This window comes from Athene noctua, chromosome 1 (genome assembly GCF_965140245.1).
Source record: "Athene noctua chromosome 1, bAthNoc1.hap1.1, whole genome shotgun sequence".
In the NCBI taxonomy this organism is placed as follows: domain Eukaryota; kingdom Metazoa; phylum Chordata; class Aves; order Strigiformes; family Strigidae; genus Athene; species Athene noctua.
In genome coordinates, this window is record NC_134037.1 from 93088933 (window position 1) to 93108842 (window position 19910).

Consider the following 19910-nt stretch of genomic DNA (forward strand, 5'->3'; position numbering starts at 1 on the left):
TTACTGTTCAATGTTACAATTCCCATTTCAACCAGAAGCTGCCAGTACTACTGGAAATCATCTGCATTCAAGCTTAATTAATAGAGGAGTTGATATTCTAAGGATATTTCTCAAAACTTCTATGCTTTTTGCTTCTCTCTGGACCTTGGCTTGATTTAATCTTTCTTAGGCAATTAGAAATAGTTTTGTAAAGGTCATCTAACTGCTTCCCAAGGCAAAGTTTCCTCTGCATGCTTTTTTCAGAATTCCAAGGAGTATCTTTTATAAAATACTATTCTGTTGTAAATATGTGGATGAAATTTAAAGAAACTTTTCCACAATAATGTGTCATCTTTCAGGTTTTTCTAAAAGTCATTATTTTTATTTAATTTTACCTTTTTTGTCAGGAGACACTTCAAAAAAAATTCAAATTAAACAAATTCATTTGAACATGACTTTATTAAAAACTTGTTTTAGTTACACAGAAATTTAAGCATCACCTTATTTGGATGAGACTGTGGAAAACAAAATCAAATTCTCCCTAATCTCATACTAATTTTCTTCTCTTGTTTCTTAAGACTGAATTGCACAGAACTTTTTATATCAAAGAGTCTGTTGCTGTATGCTTAAAAACAAATGAAGCAATTGCAAGGTAGCTTTCAGTGAGAGTTCTTCACCAGACATAAACAGATAAGTCTGCAATGAAACTGCAAGAAGCAAGAATTTTGCCTATTCATGCCTCAGCCATGTGTCTCCAACTAGTTTTTTAATGCACTCACCTGACTACTCTGCACAATGTAGGAGGTTGAAAAGAAGCCACAGTATTTTCTTACCTTACAGACAAGCATAGAATGAGTTATAAGGTTGTCATTTTGCCTTTGGTTATATTGAAGAAATAATGTTTTCATGTTAATTATCTGAATGAATTAATAAAAAACATCATATAATGATATACTTGGTTATATGAAGCAAGACCAATGATAAATAGACATGAATTAATCCACGTAAGTAATTTGGAAATCTTAATTATGTGTGGTTTTTTAGAAAAGCAAACAACAAAGCTGCTGAAGTATGTTAACTGAAATTGGTAATGAAAAGAAACTAGAAAGGGATTTGTTTTTTCATTTTTTCTAAATCCCTCCCAGTGTTTTCTGTTTGTTTATAACTTAAAATATGTTAGCAAATACCTGAGTGAATCTAAACCAAAGGTCATTTCTTTGGAGGGGATGACAGAGGAACAGAGCAATCCTTAGGGTATCTCACGCCTGTGCCTTCAAGTAAGTCATTTCACCACATCCTGGCGATTTGGCCAGTAAGCAGAATATTTTTGGTTCAGTGATAGACTGATGTGCAAACTCAGTTAAAAGTGATCACAATTAAAAGTGCTGAGTTTGAAAGTCCACTTTGAAATGATAGCTCCATTATAGCAATCATAGTAGTTTGCTAGGGTACGGACAGCTTATCAGGGAGCAAGGTACAATAATAAAAGCATGGTCTTACTTAAATTATAAATTTATAATAAGGGAAAATCAGAAAATATTCAAATTATTTAGAACTGTGGTTAACAAGGATCATACTTACCTGTTCCAGCTTGCCTAGCATGCCTAATAAACTCATGTAAGCTTTTCCTGACTTTGATGTCAGAAAGAATTCCTATAGGTACTTGTACTTTTTTGAATAATAGATGGAATAATGCACAAGAGTTGCTCTGAACAACCTATACCTTTTATAAGTCATGGCTGACTGATAGTCTTATTTATCTGCCCAGCAGAAGACTTTGGTTTGGTTTGGATTGTTGGTTGGATATCTTGTAGTATTGTGTAACTCTTCTCTCTGTGTCCCAGCTTTCCCAGGGTTATTTGGTTAACTTTTCTGTTTTATCCTGAATATATTACATTCTTGATTTTTAAGATGCAGGCTGCTTTCTCTGTGTGTAGTTTCCTTAAAACCAAAAACATTGTAACTTCATAAATAACATACACATGCATTTGTATGAATGTATACATACAAATACCAATGGCACAAGTTTTCTTGAAGATTCTTGCTAGCTTGTTCTGATTTGTTTATAGACATTTCAAACTGCAACCGTTCTTTCTCTCTTTCTCTACCAGAAAATGATTAAAGTGATCAGGGAGTGCATCATACCTAGGGTTAAATTCTGAATAATGATGAGATTGAATCAGTCATTAATGAGACTTAGCCTGGGTTTGGCAGAACTCATGTGGCTGGTTTTGATCTGTGTGTCATTAGTAATGTGTACCTAGCTCACAATTCAGGTATTACTTGTCATTTTGTTCTTACATAGTAATGGGGATATTAAAAAGATATTGTACAATAATGGACTACTTTGTTACTAAAACTTTGAGGATCATGTTGTTTCATTCCAGTGTCATGCAAGGATGATATATTGAATAAAATATTCTGGTTTGTGTAATATTTTGGTAATCTCCTTTTCACACTGTAATATATGATGGGAGAGGATGATATAAAGGGTCCCTATGTGTAGGAAAAAATGTGGGGAAGAATTGGAGAAATGAGTTTTTCCGTGTGAAAACATTCCATTCAGTGTAGAAAATGTTGCATAACCTTATTTTCTTTCCTTTCTTCTCACCCCATCTAATTTTCCTGGTTTTCTTTATTTTACTGTTCTTTCCTAAAGTAAGAAGAAAAATTACTTGTGAAGATTCTCAATAGTGGTTTTGTTTTAGAATTATTTTGTTGATTTTCTTAGCTGCCTTTGGTAAAGTACAATAAACTTTCAGATATGTTGACAAAATTTGCATAATCTTGACTTAGTTTTTCTTCTTTGCAGATGTTTTATTTTAATCTACAGTCTCATTAATTAGAGTCTAGATTTGGCTTCAGGTGAAAATGTAAACCTTTGGGACTTACAAGAAAACATTTATGTGGAGATTTGGGATAGAAGATTAAAGCTTGCTTAATAGTTATGGATACATGTTCTGAAATTATTCTTTACAGCCCTTGAGTATAAACATTTGTGCCCTTTATACATTTTTTTTTTTTTTTTTTTTTTTTTTTTTGTATCTATAGTGCTTTAAAAGTTACAGTTAGGCAATGAAAAGGTGAGCATTTGAGTTCTGGCACAGGACTGAGCTCAGCACAAGTATAAAATTACAAGTGTTTAACTGAGAAATAGGCCTGCTTCTCATTGTCCTATACAGCTGCAGTGCTTTTTTGTATCAATAAAACTGTTAGAGAATTTAAATTTTTCTTCTGTAATTGTACAGCAGGTATACCTGACATTTTGTTTTATGAATACCTTTGAAAGGCAGAATTGTTATTCAAGATAAGACATTGCTTTTGCAGAGGTATGAAACATAATTACCTCTGCCTTTCTTCTACCCTGTTTCTCTTTGCTTCTCCTCCCTCCCCATATGACTTTATACACACCTCATACACCATGATTGCTTAAATCTCTTCCTAGACAGCGGCATAGGAGATATACGTAAAGGCAGGGGAGAGGCTTTCCTGAGCTGCTGGTTCTCTTGCAGAGCTGGAGTGCGTGGACAGAGGCTTTGTGCTGTGCCCTGCTTGTGCCAGTTGCTAAGGTGAACCAGAGTGAGGGGACCAGCTCTGCTGCTGGACAAGGGCTGTAATTGGAACCGAAAATATCTGTTGGAGCAGTATTAGTCACGCCCTTTAGTTTTCATTATTCTTTTGAGAGATGTTGTATTCCTATGCAAAATAAATACTAATATCTACCACCATGTAGCAGAGAAAAAATTCCCTTTAAGTAAAAAATAAAATTAATGACAGCATATCAGTAGTGATGAAAATGGGGGAAAGGGTAACCTTTATCACAACAGAAGTTTTTAGGGTGAAGTAAACATTGTTCAAGTGTTTGCCCTAAAAATCCCTTAAGGTTTTTTTTAGCAGCCACCTGGAATGGCCACTGAAGAATAAATTCAGAAACCAGGGTCCTCTGTTAAGAATGCCTTGCTAGTGTCCCGCAGTGGATGATTTGTCTTAAGACCAAACAAAAATAGGTAGTAGACTGAACTTCCCTTGATGAGACAGGAGAGAGGTGAGGTCTCAGAACTAGGATTTGGACCAGTTACAGATTTACTGATCATAATTTGTGAGAGGGCACTTGAAAGTATACAGAATATAGAGGAACACTGTGATTGTGTTCCTCAAATATTTACAGGTCCTCAGTAGATAGAGGATGGTATAGAAGCCTCTGGGTACTTTTTAATGTAATACTGATTAGAAGTCATGAAAGAATCAGTGCAGAGATTTGTTGGTCACGAGAGGGAGGATTGGCTGATGCTGAAGTATCTGATGGCTATACGTGCACTCATACTGCTTTAATTTATGCTTTCATTTGCTGTTGCCTCTTTTCCTATTGTAGTTTTGCATAGAGAGAATTTGTTTTACCGTGTTTGTTTCTGTTTCCTTTCCTGTGAAAACACTAGGGAAAAGAAAAACAGGTTGATTAAAATATGACAGAAATTTGTCAGGCGTTTCACACAAACCACCAGCAAAGTATACTTTCTAATGCTTTGGGAGATCTTTGAGAGGGAAGAATAAAACCACTGGGACTTTTTCTCCAGTCTATGGATATCTATGGACAAATTTATTTTCTCAGAGAAGCTGGATCGTATTTGTAGTGTCAATAAAATTAGCAAGGAAGTTTTCCTCTTGTCTCCCTTTTCAAAGCCAGTATCTTACAGAAAAATGGAATACTGTGTCTGAAACCATACTGGAAAGAATCCAGGTGGTCTGTAAATTATTAAGGGATGTCAAACTTATATTGGCTACATACCTCCTATTGGGCTTTCCTAAAAATCAGTGGTTGGAGACTGGCATCAAATCCTGGCATCAAGGGCAGTGCATTCCAAGTGATAACTTACCATGTCTTTAGGAAATATTTATCTAGGTTATTCCATATTCCCTATACATCTACATGTCAAAAATTTTTCCTGTTATTCTCAAGTCATGGCAAATTCTAAATTAATTAATATTCTTCAGATTCTTAGCAATTTCAGCCTACTTAATGTGGAGGTGGTGCTAATGCAGGCATTGGAGCACCTCGCATATGGGGAAAGGCCAAGAGAGAGCTGGTTTTGTTCAGCCTTAAAAAGTAGGAGCCCTGCTGCTGTCTGCAGCTGTCCAGTATGCAGGGGTGGAGAAGGCTGAGCCAGACTGCTATCAAATTCTTTATTTCTCCTTTCATTCTGAGTAGCCATTTTGATTTGTGCAGTTGGTGTATGCGATATGGGTACTTATACACACAATGCTGCAGTAGTTGAGAAGGAGAAAATAATTTTGATGGACACTCTTATATTGGAAATAGATTAAGGTAATCTGTACAGCCTTCAATTCATCAAATAAATACTACAACCACATATCTGACTTACAGAATAGGAAACAGCATTCATGCTTGAGAACACGGTTAAAAACTATACTGTCTTCAGTATCTTTTAAAATGAAATAATGAAAAAATGATATTTTTCTCTGCAGTGCTTGCTCTCTCAGCCAAAGTTCTGGGCCATTCAGACATCAGCCTTACTCCTTCGGACCAAGCTTGAGAAAGGAAGTACTCGCAGAATGGAACGGGCAATGAAGCAGATTCAGGTAAGACTTCTGAGCTGTCTTGTTATAAACAGGGGTTCTTTATATGCCAAATGGAAACAGGCAGGAGTTAGGAGCTTCTGCAATTTCTCGCTGAACTGTGCAGTGAAATAATTTTCTGTCTCCAAATTAGATGCATGAACCACAAATCCTTTCATGTCTGCCAGTCTTGAGATAAACTCTTACATGCAGAAGTAATAAATGATCACTTTCTTTCAAAAACATGACAAGTTTTGGAAGATTTAAATTAAAATCTCTTTTCTTACCTCTGGTTTCTGACCTCTGATCTGAAGAGTCTTTTCTGTAGAAGTTCATGACTGTGAAGCTGCTACTGATATATTTTTTAATAGTTTTTACTCAAGTAAATCTGTAGAAAACACTGGAACCTGTAAATAGTAATTGGTTTTGTGAGAACAAAAAAGCCCATTTGTGAATAAAGCAGCACTTTCAATTTACAGTTTTGATGTGATACTTAGTGATTAATATTTTTGTTGCAAGTATAAGGCAGTGAATAAATAATCTTGCTCCAGAGTTGATCAGTTTTCAAATACAAAAAAGAAATTTTGAGATTCTGAAATGTCAGCTAGTAAGAATTTTTTTTTAAATAAATTTTTCAAAGAAAAGATTAATATATAAATATTTATTATTTATATATAATATATAAAGATTTTTTTTTTTTTTTCATGTTACACGGTTTTGTCAGTCATTTGTCATCTTTATGCTGTTAAGTCTTGTTGTCACACGTGAACAGCAGGCATTCCTATATGTCCATTGGGCAACAGTCCTGCTGACTAAAACAGTCAGGAATGTATAAAATTTAGGACTATGGTACTGTGTAATTAAATCCTGAAAAGCTGATGTTTAATTTTAAAATCATTATTGATGCATGAATCTCTGAAGGAGCGCAGGTTGGATGTGCTGCTGCATTTTAGTTTTGCTGAGGAGGACATAGAGTTGCTATAGTGGAATTCCTGGGGTCAGTAGGAGAGTGTCAAAGAAGCCAGGATTCCAAGTCTGGGACATGTAGCGTCGGACAGCATTTGGAAAGTGATCTCAGGATCCTTGATGCCCTAAGTCATAAAACAGCTGGAGTGTCTCCAACATTTTTGTCTAGCTTGATTAAACCTGAGTACTGAAAATTGTTATACTATACAGTTTGACAGTCTCATGACAGAAATCTTCTTGAAGGGGTTATCGTTGCAAGTACATTTATGTGACTTCATATGCTGCGACTGCAGTCATGTGAAGAATCTGATTAGCCTGCACTGTGACATTTTGAGAGGTGACCACAGTAGATATAGAATCTGTGATTGTAAATATTATCTTTGATCTTAGTATGTTTATGTTTGCTTTCGTTAAGTTTTCTAGACATTTGAATACAATAACATATTTGTCTTGATTGGTTACAGTATCAAGCAGTTTCCAATAATAGTTAAAAGTTGTTTAAGGATTGATATGTGCTAAATTAATCAAATAACTTGAATAACTTTCCATTTAAGGTTTTCATTCCTGAATTCCATCAGATCAGAATTTATTAATATCATGGTTTCTAGCAGTTCTAAGAAGGAATCAGAAAACATAGGGTGAACAGTGTTATTTTCATACATTTTTGATATATCATCTTCATGAAAATGTCAAAGAGCTAGCAAGTTCTGCAGCTATTTATCAGTAGAGAGTGGATTTCACAACCACAGAATTTTCATACAAATTGTTTTTGTGGGAGCTTTTTGTTTGTTTTACAATTTCATGTTTACTAGTTCAGGCTGCTGTAGAAAGATTAGATATTGAAGTTTAAGGGAGGATGTGGGTAATAATGTGGATAATCTAAATATGATTAGATTCCCCCCCCCATTGTTTGCAATATCACATTTTTAAAGAATTATAAAATTTCTTGTAACACAGCTTGAATAAGAAGCAGTAAGCTAAATCCTCTAAGTTACTTTAGGATTGTTAAAAGAGTGCATGAGCTATCTTAGGCTCTGACTTATTGATGCTGGGTCTTTCCTGTCCTCTTCTACTGTAACTGTCCCTATTTTCACCCCTACCTGCTTCTATAATGAATCTGCAGCTGATAAGCATCTTTTTAGATGAATATCACTGGGCAGGCATATGCTGCTTTTCAGCCCTAAAGCAAGCCAGGTTACGTTGTTGGTTTGTCAAAGAAAGCACTTTTCGGCTACATTTTTTTGTGGGCCTGACTTTGTTTAACATTTTAATTATTTGAAAATAATTGCAGGTATTTTTGAAATGAGGGTGTATTAGTTGAATTTAGCTGCCAGACTTCAAGTATTAAGTATATCCCTACTTCACTTTAAACAGTTTTGATGAAATTATTTTGTAAGGTGTTTTTTCTTCTAATGGGAAAGCTTCAAAAGGAATTGGAATGATCATTTTCAAAACCTTTTTCTGATTACTTTAAAAAGCTGAACTACGGATAATGTAGTATTTGGAACAGGTTTTAAAATGATCATTCTGGGTACTCTGGAATGTACTTCAGCTAGTAGCTAACTGGAAGTGAGGAGAGACTTTTTGCTTAACTTTTTCTGGATGATACTGTTTGTCTCTGTCCAGTTTTTGCCTAATTAATGTTTGGATCCACAAATATAAGTAACGATTTCTAAAGCCAGTGCTTTTTTTCAACCATTTTCCTAAGAAAAGGAAACACTTTTTGAGAGCTGAAACAGTTATTTTACATTCCACTAGAATGTTTAATCATGACCACTATAACATATATTGGAGTCTGGATCAAGGTACTGCCAACCAAAATGTGTCTCTGGATACAGTATGATTTTTTAATGTTTGGATTTTCTTCCATACGGCTGTAGGTGAGGGAGGGTGAGAAGTGCTAGAGTGGAAAGTAAGGAAAGAGGGAGAGAAGAAGACAGGAAGAAAAAAAAAATGTTGATAAATAGCTCTCCACATAATCAGAAACCTGTCATTTCTGCATCAGTTTTGGGATCTCCACCTATCTTCTATCGTAAGAAAGTAATTCAGAAACTATTAATAGTGGAAAATGGGTCGGAATAAGCTGTTAAACGGCAGATTACTGCTGAAAGTGCAGCCAGAGCTCAAGTAATAGGATGGGGGAGAAAAAAGGAATTTTGAGTGGTCTAGGAGCTATGAAAAAAGTGAAAAGAGAGGGGCCATTTAAAAAAAAAAAAAAAAAGCCAAGGCAAAACCAAACAAACCAGTTTAAAGCACAGAGGATAGCATCCCACTGTAGTTTCTTGTTGTTTGAAACAAGTGTACTCTTCCATTTCGGTAGATTTTTAAATATTTTTTAAGAATGAAGCAATATGAATTAAAATGCCATGCTTTGTACCAAGGATGGTGAAGTGAGAGCACTGTTACTGCTGAATTACATGGGCAGCGAAAGAGATGAAGCTGCCATGTGCTTGATTACAGCAGTAGCCTGCTCAGGCTTATCCTACAGTGACTTGTTACAGCTCCTTCCTGCAGTTTCTTTTTTTCAGCTCCTACCTGAGTAGTTACACTCGCTACCTCTATGCTTGCACCTTTTATCAGCTTACGTGCCCCTTTTCTGATTGTGTTTTCTGCTGCTCACTGCACCTGGTGGTAGCATGCCTGTAAGCTAATCGCTTGGTTTTCCTACCACGCAGCACGACACATGCGGTATTTCATACAGTTCTCTCTTGCTTGCTTTTCTTGGCAGCAAAGGAATTTGCCTATTAGGGGGAGAGAAATGTGTCTTGAAAGGGTTTTTTTAATAAGACTTCAGGAGAGCTGGGAGAAGACTAGCAATATTATAGGCTAATCATTATGTCTAAGAGTGAAAGGTCACATGAGATCTTGTTTTATATCCTTAGTCATACACAAATGTATGTGGTTGGGAATTCTGTGTCAACTGCCCTGTAATTTTCACTTAAATAATACTTGAGAGTGTCATTTTCTCCAGCAACTAATGTTTTTCTGTGTGTATGAAGAAGGGAAATAATGATTTTTTTTTTTCTTTAAATTTTTCTTGCTATAGAAACATGCTAGTTAGTGTTCAAGTCTTTCAAATCTAAAAAGAGTTTATATACACCTATAGAAAGAAAAGGCTGGTACAGATCTTACAGAACTGGCATCTTGAGCTCTATGACCCTGAATGCAACTTTGCTGTTTTGGGTTTTTTTCACACTGATGGTCTTTCAATGGTTCTGCAAGAAAGTTATGTAATTTATCATAGAAACATATCCTTTTTATTTTCAAAACTAAACTGTCACCTCCTTGTCAACTTGCTTCCTGTACTTTGCTTTATTTGGTGGTTGTTCTAAGTTGGACAAAATAAATACTTAAGGGAAGAGTTCAAAAGGGAGAGGGGAGCAGTCTTTCTCCCAATAGGCTGATCTACAGAGGTTTGAGGCCAACAGATTTTTCCCACTTTTGCTTCTCAACTCTCATATCTTTCTGGCCAGGCCTCTCAAGACCATGGTTGGAGCAATGTAGAGAGACTTTTAGTATGACCAAGGGAATGATATCACTTGTCTGTTCAGCTAAACTATTAGGTCACTGTTCCTATTCATATTCTTTAACCCCCTCTTGTACTCTAGGATTACATTAAATAAGATTTTAATACTTGCTTTTAGTTGTGTATGGAATGGGAGAGGTGAGGAAGGAGGAGAAAATCGCTAATAAATTTGTTTCACATGAAGTTGAAAGTTTTAATGGAAAGTTACTGTGAGATGCACTGGTGAACTGAGAGATTTAACTCACTTCCTTCAGAAGAGTAGTAAGTGGAAGACAGACCTCTCCTATCCTGTAGAGATCCTGCACTGATATCCCAATAGTTCTCAGCTATTATGAATTGTATTTATTATTAGAACATGTTCTAAAATGTGTTTATGAAGAGGAGAAAACCCAGGTGTCTTATAAAACCTATCCTTAATGAATTCTATGCAAGATGACAAGGTCTCCAGAAGGCTGGAAATAAACCTTCTTTCTTCAGAAAACAATCAGAAGAGGGTGACCTCTTGGTGATAGTCTCAAGACACACTTTTCCAGAATGTATTTCATTTTGCTTAAGCAGGTGACAGATCTGACAGAAGATGTTACATGACCTAAGTGATTCTGGAGATACACTGAACTCATTACACACTTCAAAATAATTAACGTGGTGGTGCTTGGCTGCCCCTATTTTTCTTCCACTATGCAATTACCATACGGGGGTGGACAAGGGGATTCATAGATCCAGTCTGCCAAGAGTTATTCAGGAATAACTGAAGTGGTTTTGTACCACTGGTGAAAAAGATTATATTGAATAGTATAATTTTCCATGTAATGATTTCTGCCTAGAAGTTTTCTACTACACTGTTGTATTTGCCAGTTTGGATCAGCACTATTAGCCGGTGTGGGGAAAAGAATGAAGCCATTCTTTCTGTGCTAAAGTTTCTTCATATTTTCTCAGTAGTACTTTTAAAGTACAAACTTTAAAATTAAATACCTGAGCTGTTCCACTTCTAGTGTCAATGGTCTTTCTAAAAGTAGCCAAAAATACTAACCCTCCCATTCTTTCCACGTTTCCCATTGAATATCAGCTCTGAAGGAATTTGCCTTTCTCCCTTTAGAGTCTCTCCACTCAATGTCCTGACAACTTGAATGATGATATTGGGAGTCATAATGTCAGACAGGAGAATCCTTAAACCATATTGAATAGTAATACTACGCTATTTTTTTATAGACAAAGTGATGACAGCAAGTTCCAAAGAAAAATATGAGTATCAACAGATCCAGGACATCACATTCACATCTTTTTGCCTAAGCTTTGCACTGGAAGGCATAATAAGCTCAACTTCAATGAACTAAACAATTAAAAAAATTAAGTTCCACATGTAATCAGACCAGATGTAAGGCATGGAGGACACTCTATTCCCACCTATTGCTAATTTGAATAGATGAAGCTTTACAGTTGTTGCTAAATTTGAATAGATTAATCTTTAAAACTGTAAGTTATAAATATAATTGCAAATCTAGGGATATGTATCCTGCAGTGAGCTAACAAACCATTTTCTGAAATAGCCCAGTACTGGTAGACAGATTTTCTTGAGTCTCATTGTCCAGTGCATATGCCAGGTAGTATGAACCAGACTCCCCCTTATCTGTTAAGGCACTTGTCCATTCCTCCTATATTCTAATTAAACTCTAAATTAACAGTGATAGCTTTTCTTTTTATTTCTTCCTCTATCCTTGTCCTTACTTCCTCCTTCAGTGAAAAACAGAAAGCAAAGCTGATGCAAGAAGTCTTTGGATCTGTTTTTCAGCACTGACTGCAATTGTGCCTTCCCCCAATGCAAGCTGATTTAGGACCTATAAAAGCAGTATAACCACAACAGTTTGGAACTTAATGCAGGCTTGCTATTTTGACGCATATGCAGTTCCTCTGCAGGTTTTGCACGCTGTGCAGACTGTTTTATAACTACTGTTTACCAATGGCAGTATCACTAGCTACAAACAGGGGACTTGCATCTATCTACACAAGATGCAATTGTCCTCCATGGGTGAGTCTCTACACATACCATCGCATGAGACGTTGTCTACTGGTTTAGGGCAGATGCAGCTATATTGAGCTGTGACAAAAATATCAAGTCCCCTTACAGGAAAGGGGGAACCTTCAATGCAGATCTCTTTGGGAGGGGGACTACAACTACCTCTTCTGTTTCTGACTCACATAAAGATGCAGATTAAAGTTAAGGTTAGGCAGATATATCTGACATTTGAGACTGCAGAGTAAGAGAGAGACTACAGTGCTGTACTGCAAACAAATAAGCTGCAGGCATACCAAAAAGGGGGCATGATGCATGTATGGAAATGGGGGTGTTCTTTCCCCAAACACCAAATGATCTAGCCTGTATTTGGACTAATTTTAAACGCAGTGCTGTCATGGCAAACTGATGGATTATATCAGTATTCTTGCTTTTGCAGCAGAAAATGAGTGGTCTGGTTTTAAATCCATCCTTCACAAGTAAGCTTGTAAATCAAGCTTCTAGAGACTTTAGGGGAAGTTCTGCTTACACTTTTTGATGCATCAGAAAAATTAATAACATCATTGATAGGTGAAAGTTTTTTCTTTGAAAACAAAAACATTCAAGAAGGTATATTTGCTTGACAATGTAATAACTATAAACTATTTCAGATAAGTAACATTAAAATAAGTAAAAACATAAATGTAAGTGGGATAAAGATAAAAAATATACATAGTACTTTTCTGAAGATTTTGTGTAAGTGGATTTGTCGTGAGGCTTAAGTCATTAACAGACTTTAAGATTAAAACCCCTATCCTAAGCACTATCACTCAGTAACTTTGGGCTCAATATTTGTCCAGGACAGTAAGCTCAGCATTCTGAAAGTCAGTAGTGCTGTTGTGCTATTAGAGGCCTCATTTGTTTTACCATGCTTCTTTAGGTGGTGGTGTTTGACTACAAAACATTCCAAATGGCAGTTGCACAGGAGGTGCTCTAAATTGCCTGGTATACTGCTTGGCTCTCAGTTTTGAATGAGAAGGAAATACTACGTCAGACATTCATGAATCCAGTTATCTTCTACTATGACCTTGACCTCTTTTTGCTTGTTTTGATATCAAAATGCTTTATATTTAATTTGGGATTGTGGCACTCATTTCCTCTCGTGTGCTTTCCTTCCCCACCCAGCTGCAAAAGCCCTGGCTAGAGAAGTTGAAGCTTTTTTTAGTAAAATGACATTGACAACCTAAGCGAAGATTTGTTTCTTAGTCATCTAGTACTGTTTTCAAAGTGAAATACACAGTTGCAGGGACCTGATATAACAAACAAAACCATTCACATATAAGAATCTACTGCATGACTCATTTTAGAAAAAATACAGACATGTACAATTGCAATACCCTAATCAACAACTTCTGCCCCATCTATCAACATCTATCGACATCATCTCACCTCTGAAAAGTTCACCTGGAGTTTTGCAAAAAATCTTATTGGTAGTCCAGTACTTCAAGTTCTTTGCATAGATGCTTTACAAATTTTTGGCTTTCCCCCTTTATGCACATCAAAGTGACTGTATAAATGAAACCAGTACTGTAGATTCAAGAGGTAGTCTCTTCCTGAATAATTCTGGAGTTTGAAGTCATTACGATGTGGATAACTTTGTATGATAAACGTGCTTAAACATGTTGGGGATACTTAGGGAGTAAGCTTAAGGTGAAGAATTAGTTTGTTTGCTTGAGGACAAAGTAGTAATGGAGTGGGGAAGAATGAATTACCAGAATATCACAAAGGAAATGGGCTGGGAAATATATAAACAGTAGTTTTCCACCACGTAAAGTAGGAAAAAGAAATAGTTTTAACTGGTACACCAGAGAATTAGGCTGAAAAACCTTATAGATAAAAGGCCTACTAAAGGTAGTAAGTAAAAGAAGCATATTTTTTTCTAAATAGTCACTCTCTGAAATAAGGTTAACGAGAAGTAATAAATCTATTTTTTAATAGAGTAAGGAGTGTAGAATAATTGTTTAAAACTGATAATTTATCTGAACTGTTTACTTAAAAATGTTAATATCTTTATACATTCAGGATCTCTGTTGATGATGCAGTCACTACCTGTAGAACAACAAAGTTGAAGTGATAGCGCAATTATGACATAAGGTAGGGTAGAGAAAAACTGGTACATCCAATTAATATTTAGATATTGTATTACAAAAATTTATTACAAAATCAGTAATCTAAATTAATATATCAGCAGGATATATTTTGATGCCAACATTTTAAAGATAATTGGATGCATGATCTGGTGAAAATTATTGACAAAGTACCTGGAATGAGAGTACATTGAAGTAGTAAACCAGACTTCAATAGCTGCCACACAGGTGCAAAGACATACTTTCTTTCATAGCTCAAAACCTTCTTTAATCAGAGTTTAGAAACTCCTTGGGAGCTGATAAGGCAAGAAGGCACATTTTTCTTGTTTACTCTATAAAATCAGGCCTGAAACACTGAGATCTGCTAAATTTAATGTCTTGTAAAACAGTGTAATCAGAACCCATGCATTTCTAAGATATCTATAAGAAAGGAGCAAATTGTAAATGCAGAACGCATCAATAGTTGTCTTTCTGGTTACAACGCCTATAATTTTATTTAATTGATATAATAATGTACATTTGCTGTATTTGCTAACCAAGCTTTCATTTCTATCTAGAAAAGTCTTAAAACAATGGTGAGTTAACTTTATTTAGGATGTGAGAAATGCCATTCATCATTCTCTAATATTTAAATTTAAAAAAAAAAAAACCAAACCAGGAGCTTTATGCTGAAGATACAGTTGTCTTAAAGATGTTTGCATTGGATCCTCCTGATTTAAGAAAAAGATGGAAATAAGGCTCTGTAAAATTGAATGACAGTCTTGATTCTCATCACTGATGGAAATTAGTCTTTTAAAGCAAAATAACATTGTCACAGATGGAAAAAAAACCAAAACCAAAAAAACACTGAACACATAAAGCAATGATAACAAAAAAACCCAAATTATTTGCTGACTGAAATAATATTGAAGTTTATTAATTCAAATTGTATAAATTTTTATCTCTTCTCTCTGTCTCAAATACATTTTATCTTCAATGACACGTATCTGTATGCATATTTTGGTTGATTAGGGCAGTAGTCTTATTAAAAGTGTAGAAACCATTTACTCCATAAAATGGCTTTTTAAGAGCCAAATTAAGACAAATGGTGAATTTTACATTCTTTTCAGATTTTAGTAGTTCTCAAGAAGAATAAAATTATATGCAGAGCAAGTATAAAATGCCCTGATGATGATAGTTTTGCAGTTATAATTCAGTAGTGGTGATCAACTTATTGCAGGTAAGAAATTAAATTATTTCAATAAAACAAAGCAATTTTCTTTGTCCTCTCACAGTTTTCTCCAAGGAATATACCCCCAGTCTTCCCCTGCAGAGCCTGCTAAAATAATTTTTTGACATGATGAGAAGGCACTAAATGCATAGGTTATTGCAGATCAAGAAGTTCCAGGGCCACAGTGAACTGTACCTCAAAACAGAGGATGAATTAGGTCTTGAAAGACTCATTTATAGTCATATGTGTAGTAGATAGGGCCTTCTTGTTTACTGAAATGAAGCTAAGATATACAAAAACAATTCCTGGGAAATAGTACAATAACAATGAGACAAATGTTATTGATAGAAGTGTTTGTGTCTATGTGTTTTTCAATATTTTGAAAGTGATCCAGCATTGTTCTTGAAAAATTTTTCCATTAGAAGGTATTTTAGTGCTGCTTTAACCATTGCAGGAAATGAGAGACTAGAGACTGGTTTTAGTTTTAAAAGTATTTGAAGCAAAAGAATATGGACATAGTGGTGCTCTAATACTTGCAAAAGTTGGAATAGGTAGTATGTCAAAGCTGACTTAGCAAATGCCAATAATTAGTGGTCCTTGCTTTTGTCCTTGTATACTCAATAAAGAAAGAGTAAACAGTCTGTCAGTAAAGCTTTTCTTTTCTCCTGATTAAAAAAAAAATAAAATTCCTCAGGTCAGCTTACAGCTGTGATTTTTAAGAGAAGCCAATGCATTTATTATCAAAGGAGATTTTTGGAGGGAAATCTGATAAAAGCTGAAAAGAATTACTCTCATATTTTACAGTAGGGGCAAGAAAGACGTACAGCCAAATTGGGGTAGAGTCTGAAAACATTACATTGAAAGCATTTTGCTTCTATTATATAGGTCAACACCAGGGATAATCAAGGAGAATGCTTTAGGCAGTTTATTTCTTGAACACCAGTTAAGAGTAAAATTTCAACACATCAGTTTCTGCAACAAAACTGATGAAGTATAAGCCACAGAGATATGTAATTGTTAACCTGGAGAGTATGGATTCACAGAAAGTGGGGTGAAGGGATTTGTAAAAAATATCATTAAACTGATGAGAAATCTTTGTGAGCTAAATTTAGAAATAGTGAAGGAAAATAATGCTTGTGGAAAAGATAAAATAGAAAAGAATGGACTATTGTGTAATTAATGGGGGAAAATGTTATTTTTATTTTTTTAGATTAAATGATTATATTACAAAAACAAGAACTAATTCAAAAAATGAAAAGATTCATGCTTCGAAATTAGTTTGTAACTGTGATGCTGTAGTAGGGAGTTAGAATTGCTTTTTCTGGTAGATGTTTCTACTGAAGGAATTTCTATCATGCCAAGGGCCTAGTTCTGCAGTGAGTTACAGAGTGAGTTGGGTTATTAAAAAAAATATTTAATATGGTAATTATGTGGTTTCTAAATGTTCAGAGGTAGGAGATTTTTGGGAATCTAACCTGTAAAGAATCAGTTGATTGGAAATTACTGTACTGGAGACAAACTTTGCAATAGTGTGGGCTGGATGTAGCTTTGAACCAGAGAACTGTTTGCTGGCCTAACTCAACTCATGTAGTTCCTGTTCCAGTTATAGTTACGAATTGAGGAATATATTTGGCTTCTGAACTTTCCAAACTGATTTAAGGACCATTGATTCAAATAATCATTTGGATCAGTGTGTGGAGCGTTCTAAGATGATATGATATTGGCTCTTTTCAGTATTTCCATTTGCTTTAGCAGTTACCCAGTTTCTTCATAGTATTGCTGTCTGTCTGAATGTTGTCAACTATAGCACTGTGGTTTTGTGATAACACTTGGGCGTTTTGACAGATGTGGAGAAGTTTTTGTAAGTGATACGACCTACCATGTCTGAACTAGATTTGAAATGGCATAAATATTATTGTTTGTAGCTATTATACACATTGGCTATGCTATACCTGCCCATTTTTCCAGATGCAGATCTGTGCAAACATTGAAGTTGCCTAGAAATAGAAACATGCAGTAAATGATTCTACCACAGAATGCTTCATCTCCTGCTTTATTCCATTTTCCCCTGTGTAAAATGTGTGCAAGCAAAGCTCATTAATAATGGTGCAAGTTTAGACACTTAAGTTATAAAATGCCAAGTTATAGTGCAATCTTAAACTATTTCAGGAGCTCTGAAGCTGCACCTTGCCAGGACAATTCATCTGGTCTGAAATCTGCCTTCTTCCCTCTGGTTCTCCATTAAAGGTGCAGGCTGAGGGTTGGATGAATGGCCAGAGGCCCAGCAAACTCCTGAGCTCACATTCTTCTGTCCCAATGTGCAAGAAAATTGCCTCCAGTGCAAGACTGGTGCCACCAGAGCTTGCAGCTGATTGTCCTCGGTTAAGTAATTGAGGCTGTTAACTGATTAAAGGGTGTATGTGTTGCACTGACTGTCATTTTGTTTCTACAGCCCATGGTTTTCTTGGGCAAGGTTGTTAGTATCCTAAGTCCGTGTTTAGTTGTAGTTGCTCTTTGGTAAAATAGGACAAGATCTGTTGTCCAGTCTCTGTCCCTTAACCTGTTTGGTGAGAGTGACCAGCACAGACCATAAAATTCCATCCAGCGGAATGAAAATTTTATTTTGGTTTGGTTTCTTAATTGGTTGTGTACCAGACAGGCTGTGCCCAACACTGCTATATGACTGCGGAAAGCACTGTATTTTTGTGGATTCCTCCTTTTCTGATAAAGAACTGAGTCTTCAGGGGAGCTTGATGTGCTTGAATATGTCATACAATCAGGCATGGAATATTTAATGCATTTAGAGTGTTTTCATTTTTTACTGGAAATCAAACTTATTTCAAGCCAGTTGTTGCTGAAGATGTTTATTTTCCTCTTTGGTGAGTAGATCAGTCATTAACAGAGAAGGATAGGGGGGTTGTTTGTTTTTCCCTTATGTATAGAGAGCTTTCCAGGAACATGTGAAGAACTGGATTGGATGTCTTTCAAGAAAATACATATATTGAAAACAGATGACTTTACATGTGATTGACTTTCTTTGGGATTGCTAAAGTTTAAACACTTTGCCTGTGTGTCATATTTCTAATGTACTTACCATCATATACTCTGTGATTGCTGGGTCAGGCTCAGCTACTGGAAGAATGTGTATTTCCTGCCAAGTAATTTTTCAACAGAAACTACTGGGTATCAGTCAAGGTTTCACTGTATAGGGAAGCTATTCTTAGGAAAAAGATAATTTTTTTTTTTTTTTTTTTTTTTAAGAAGGGAAAAAAAACTGGGTGTCCCAAGATGTTATCTGAGACATTCTGATCAAATTCAGGACAAAAGAGACTCAACTTGTCTGTCTTTTCTCTTCATACTCCTGTCCCCTTCACCAAATAACTAAAGGTGTTCTTGAGATTTGCAACTAAGAATAGCTGAAAAACAGATTTCAGCAAAAGAGCACTTGCCTGGTGTAAAAAGGAAAAAAGTTAGCTATTTCTAATGCTGCAAAAAGAGCTGTTAGCAATTAGAGCAGCCGCATATCTGTGGTTTCAGGTTACGGGTTACTAGACAATATTTTTTTCCTGCTTTTACAGACTTCTAAGGACATGTAAGTAACATGAAAGAATCCTGCTTGGTGTGATTACCAGTAAAAAACTGTACTGAGTTACCTGATTATATCATGTGTTGTGCTGTGTTTTTTCCTTGAGATCTTTATTTCTTTAACAAAATACCATTCAGTTGCTACCTTAGGTAAGAGGAAGCTGAAAATGTTCACATACTTGCAGTTAATAACATGATCTTAAGAACTCTTCCTCTGAAATTCTTTTTTTATTTTAAGTATTTGTCATTTATGTCCTTCAGAAATTACTGTCTAATTCTTAAGTTCTAATTATTTTTTTTGCTATATATAAATATTTATTTTGAATATTTATTTGTAGTATATTTACTTATAATATGTTTTGTGATAAAGCTTGAATTAGGCGTTTTCTGCTACTTGTGGACAACTTGTAATTTTTTTTATTTCTTGTGTGTGTGAGTATATATATACACACACTATTGTACAATTTACCATAAGCAAAATGCAAATGTGAGGTACATGATAGGTAAACTCAGATCTGCCAGCAATAGAAAAAGTACAGGGTGTTTCCAGTAGATTATTCTTCTTGAGCATGGTGTTCCGGGTGGAATACAGAATAGATTAAATGGGTCATAAAGAGGCATGTATGTTTGAGTATCATACCTAAACTAACAATGCAATACGGAGTGTATAAGTTATTAAACAAAAGGGTTCAGCTTGACTATCCCCTTCAGTTTGTGGCTTTTCTGAGGAAGAACTACATCTCAAAGAATATACCTGTTATATATTACAAAACAGAAATGTTTGAGATAAATTATTTAATATAACACTTTATTGTAATACGTGACAGGGGTGGGGAGGAAAGATCACAGTATACACCTGGATAGATGGTTTCTGACACCAAATCAATTAGATCTTTCTAAAGGTTGCAAGCAGGTTACTCCTTTGCCAAAAAA

At 35.4% G+C, this 19910-nt stretch overlaps 1 protein-coding gene across 1 annotated transcript in view; it reads left to right on the forward strand.

Annotated features, from left to right (window-relative positions):
• TTC27 (tetratricopeptide repeat domain 27) overlaps positions 1-19910 on the forward strand; it is a 140916-nt gene that overhangs the window by 74239 nt on the left and 46767 nt on the right. The window contains exon 10 of the mRNA XM_074925747.1: positions 5464-5577. Coding sequence (XP_074781848.1) covers positions 5464-5577 — 114 coding nt within the window. The remainder of the gene's footprint in view (positions 1-5463; positions 5578-19910) is intronic.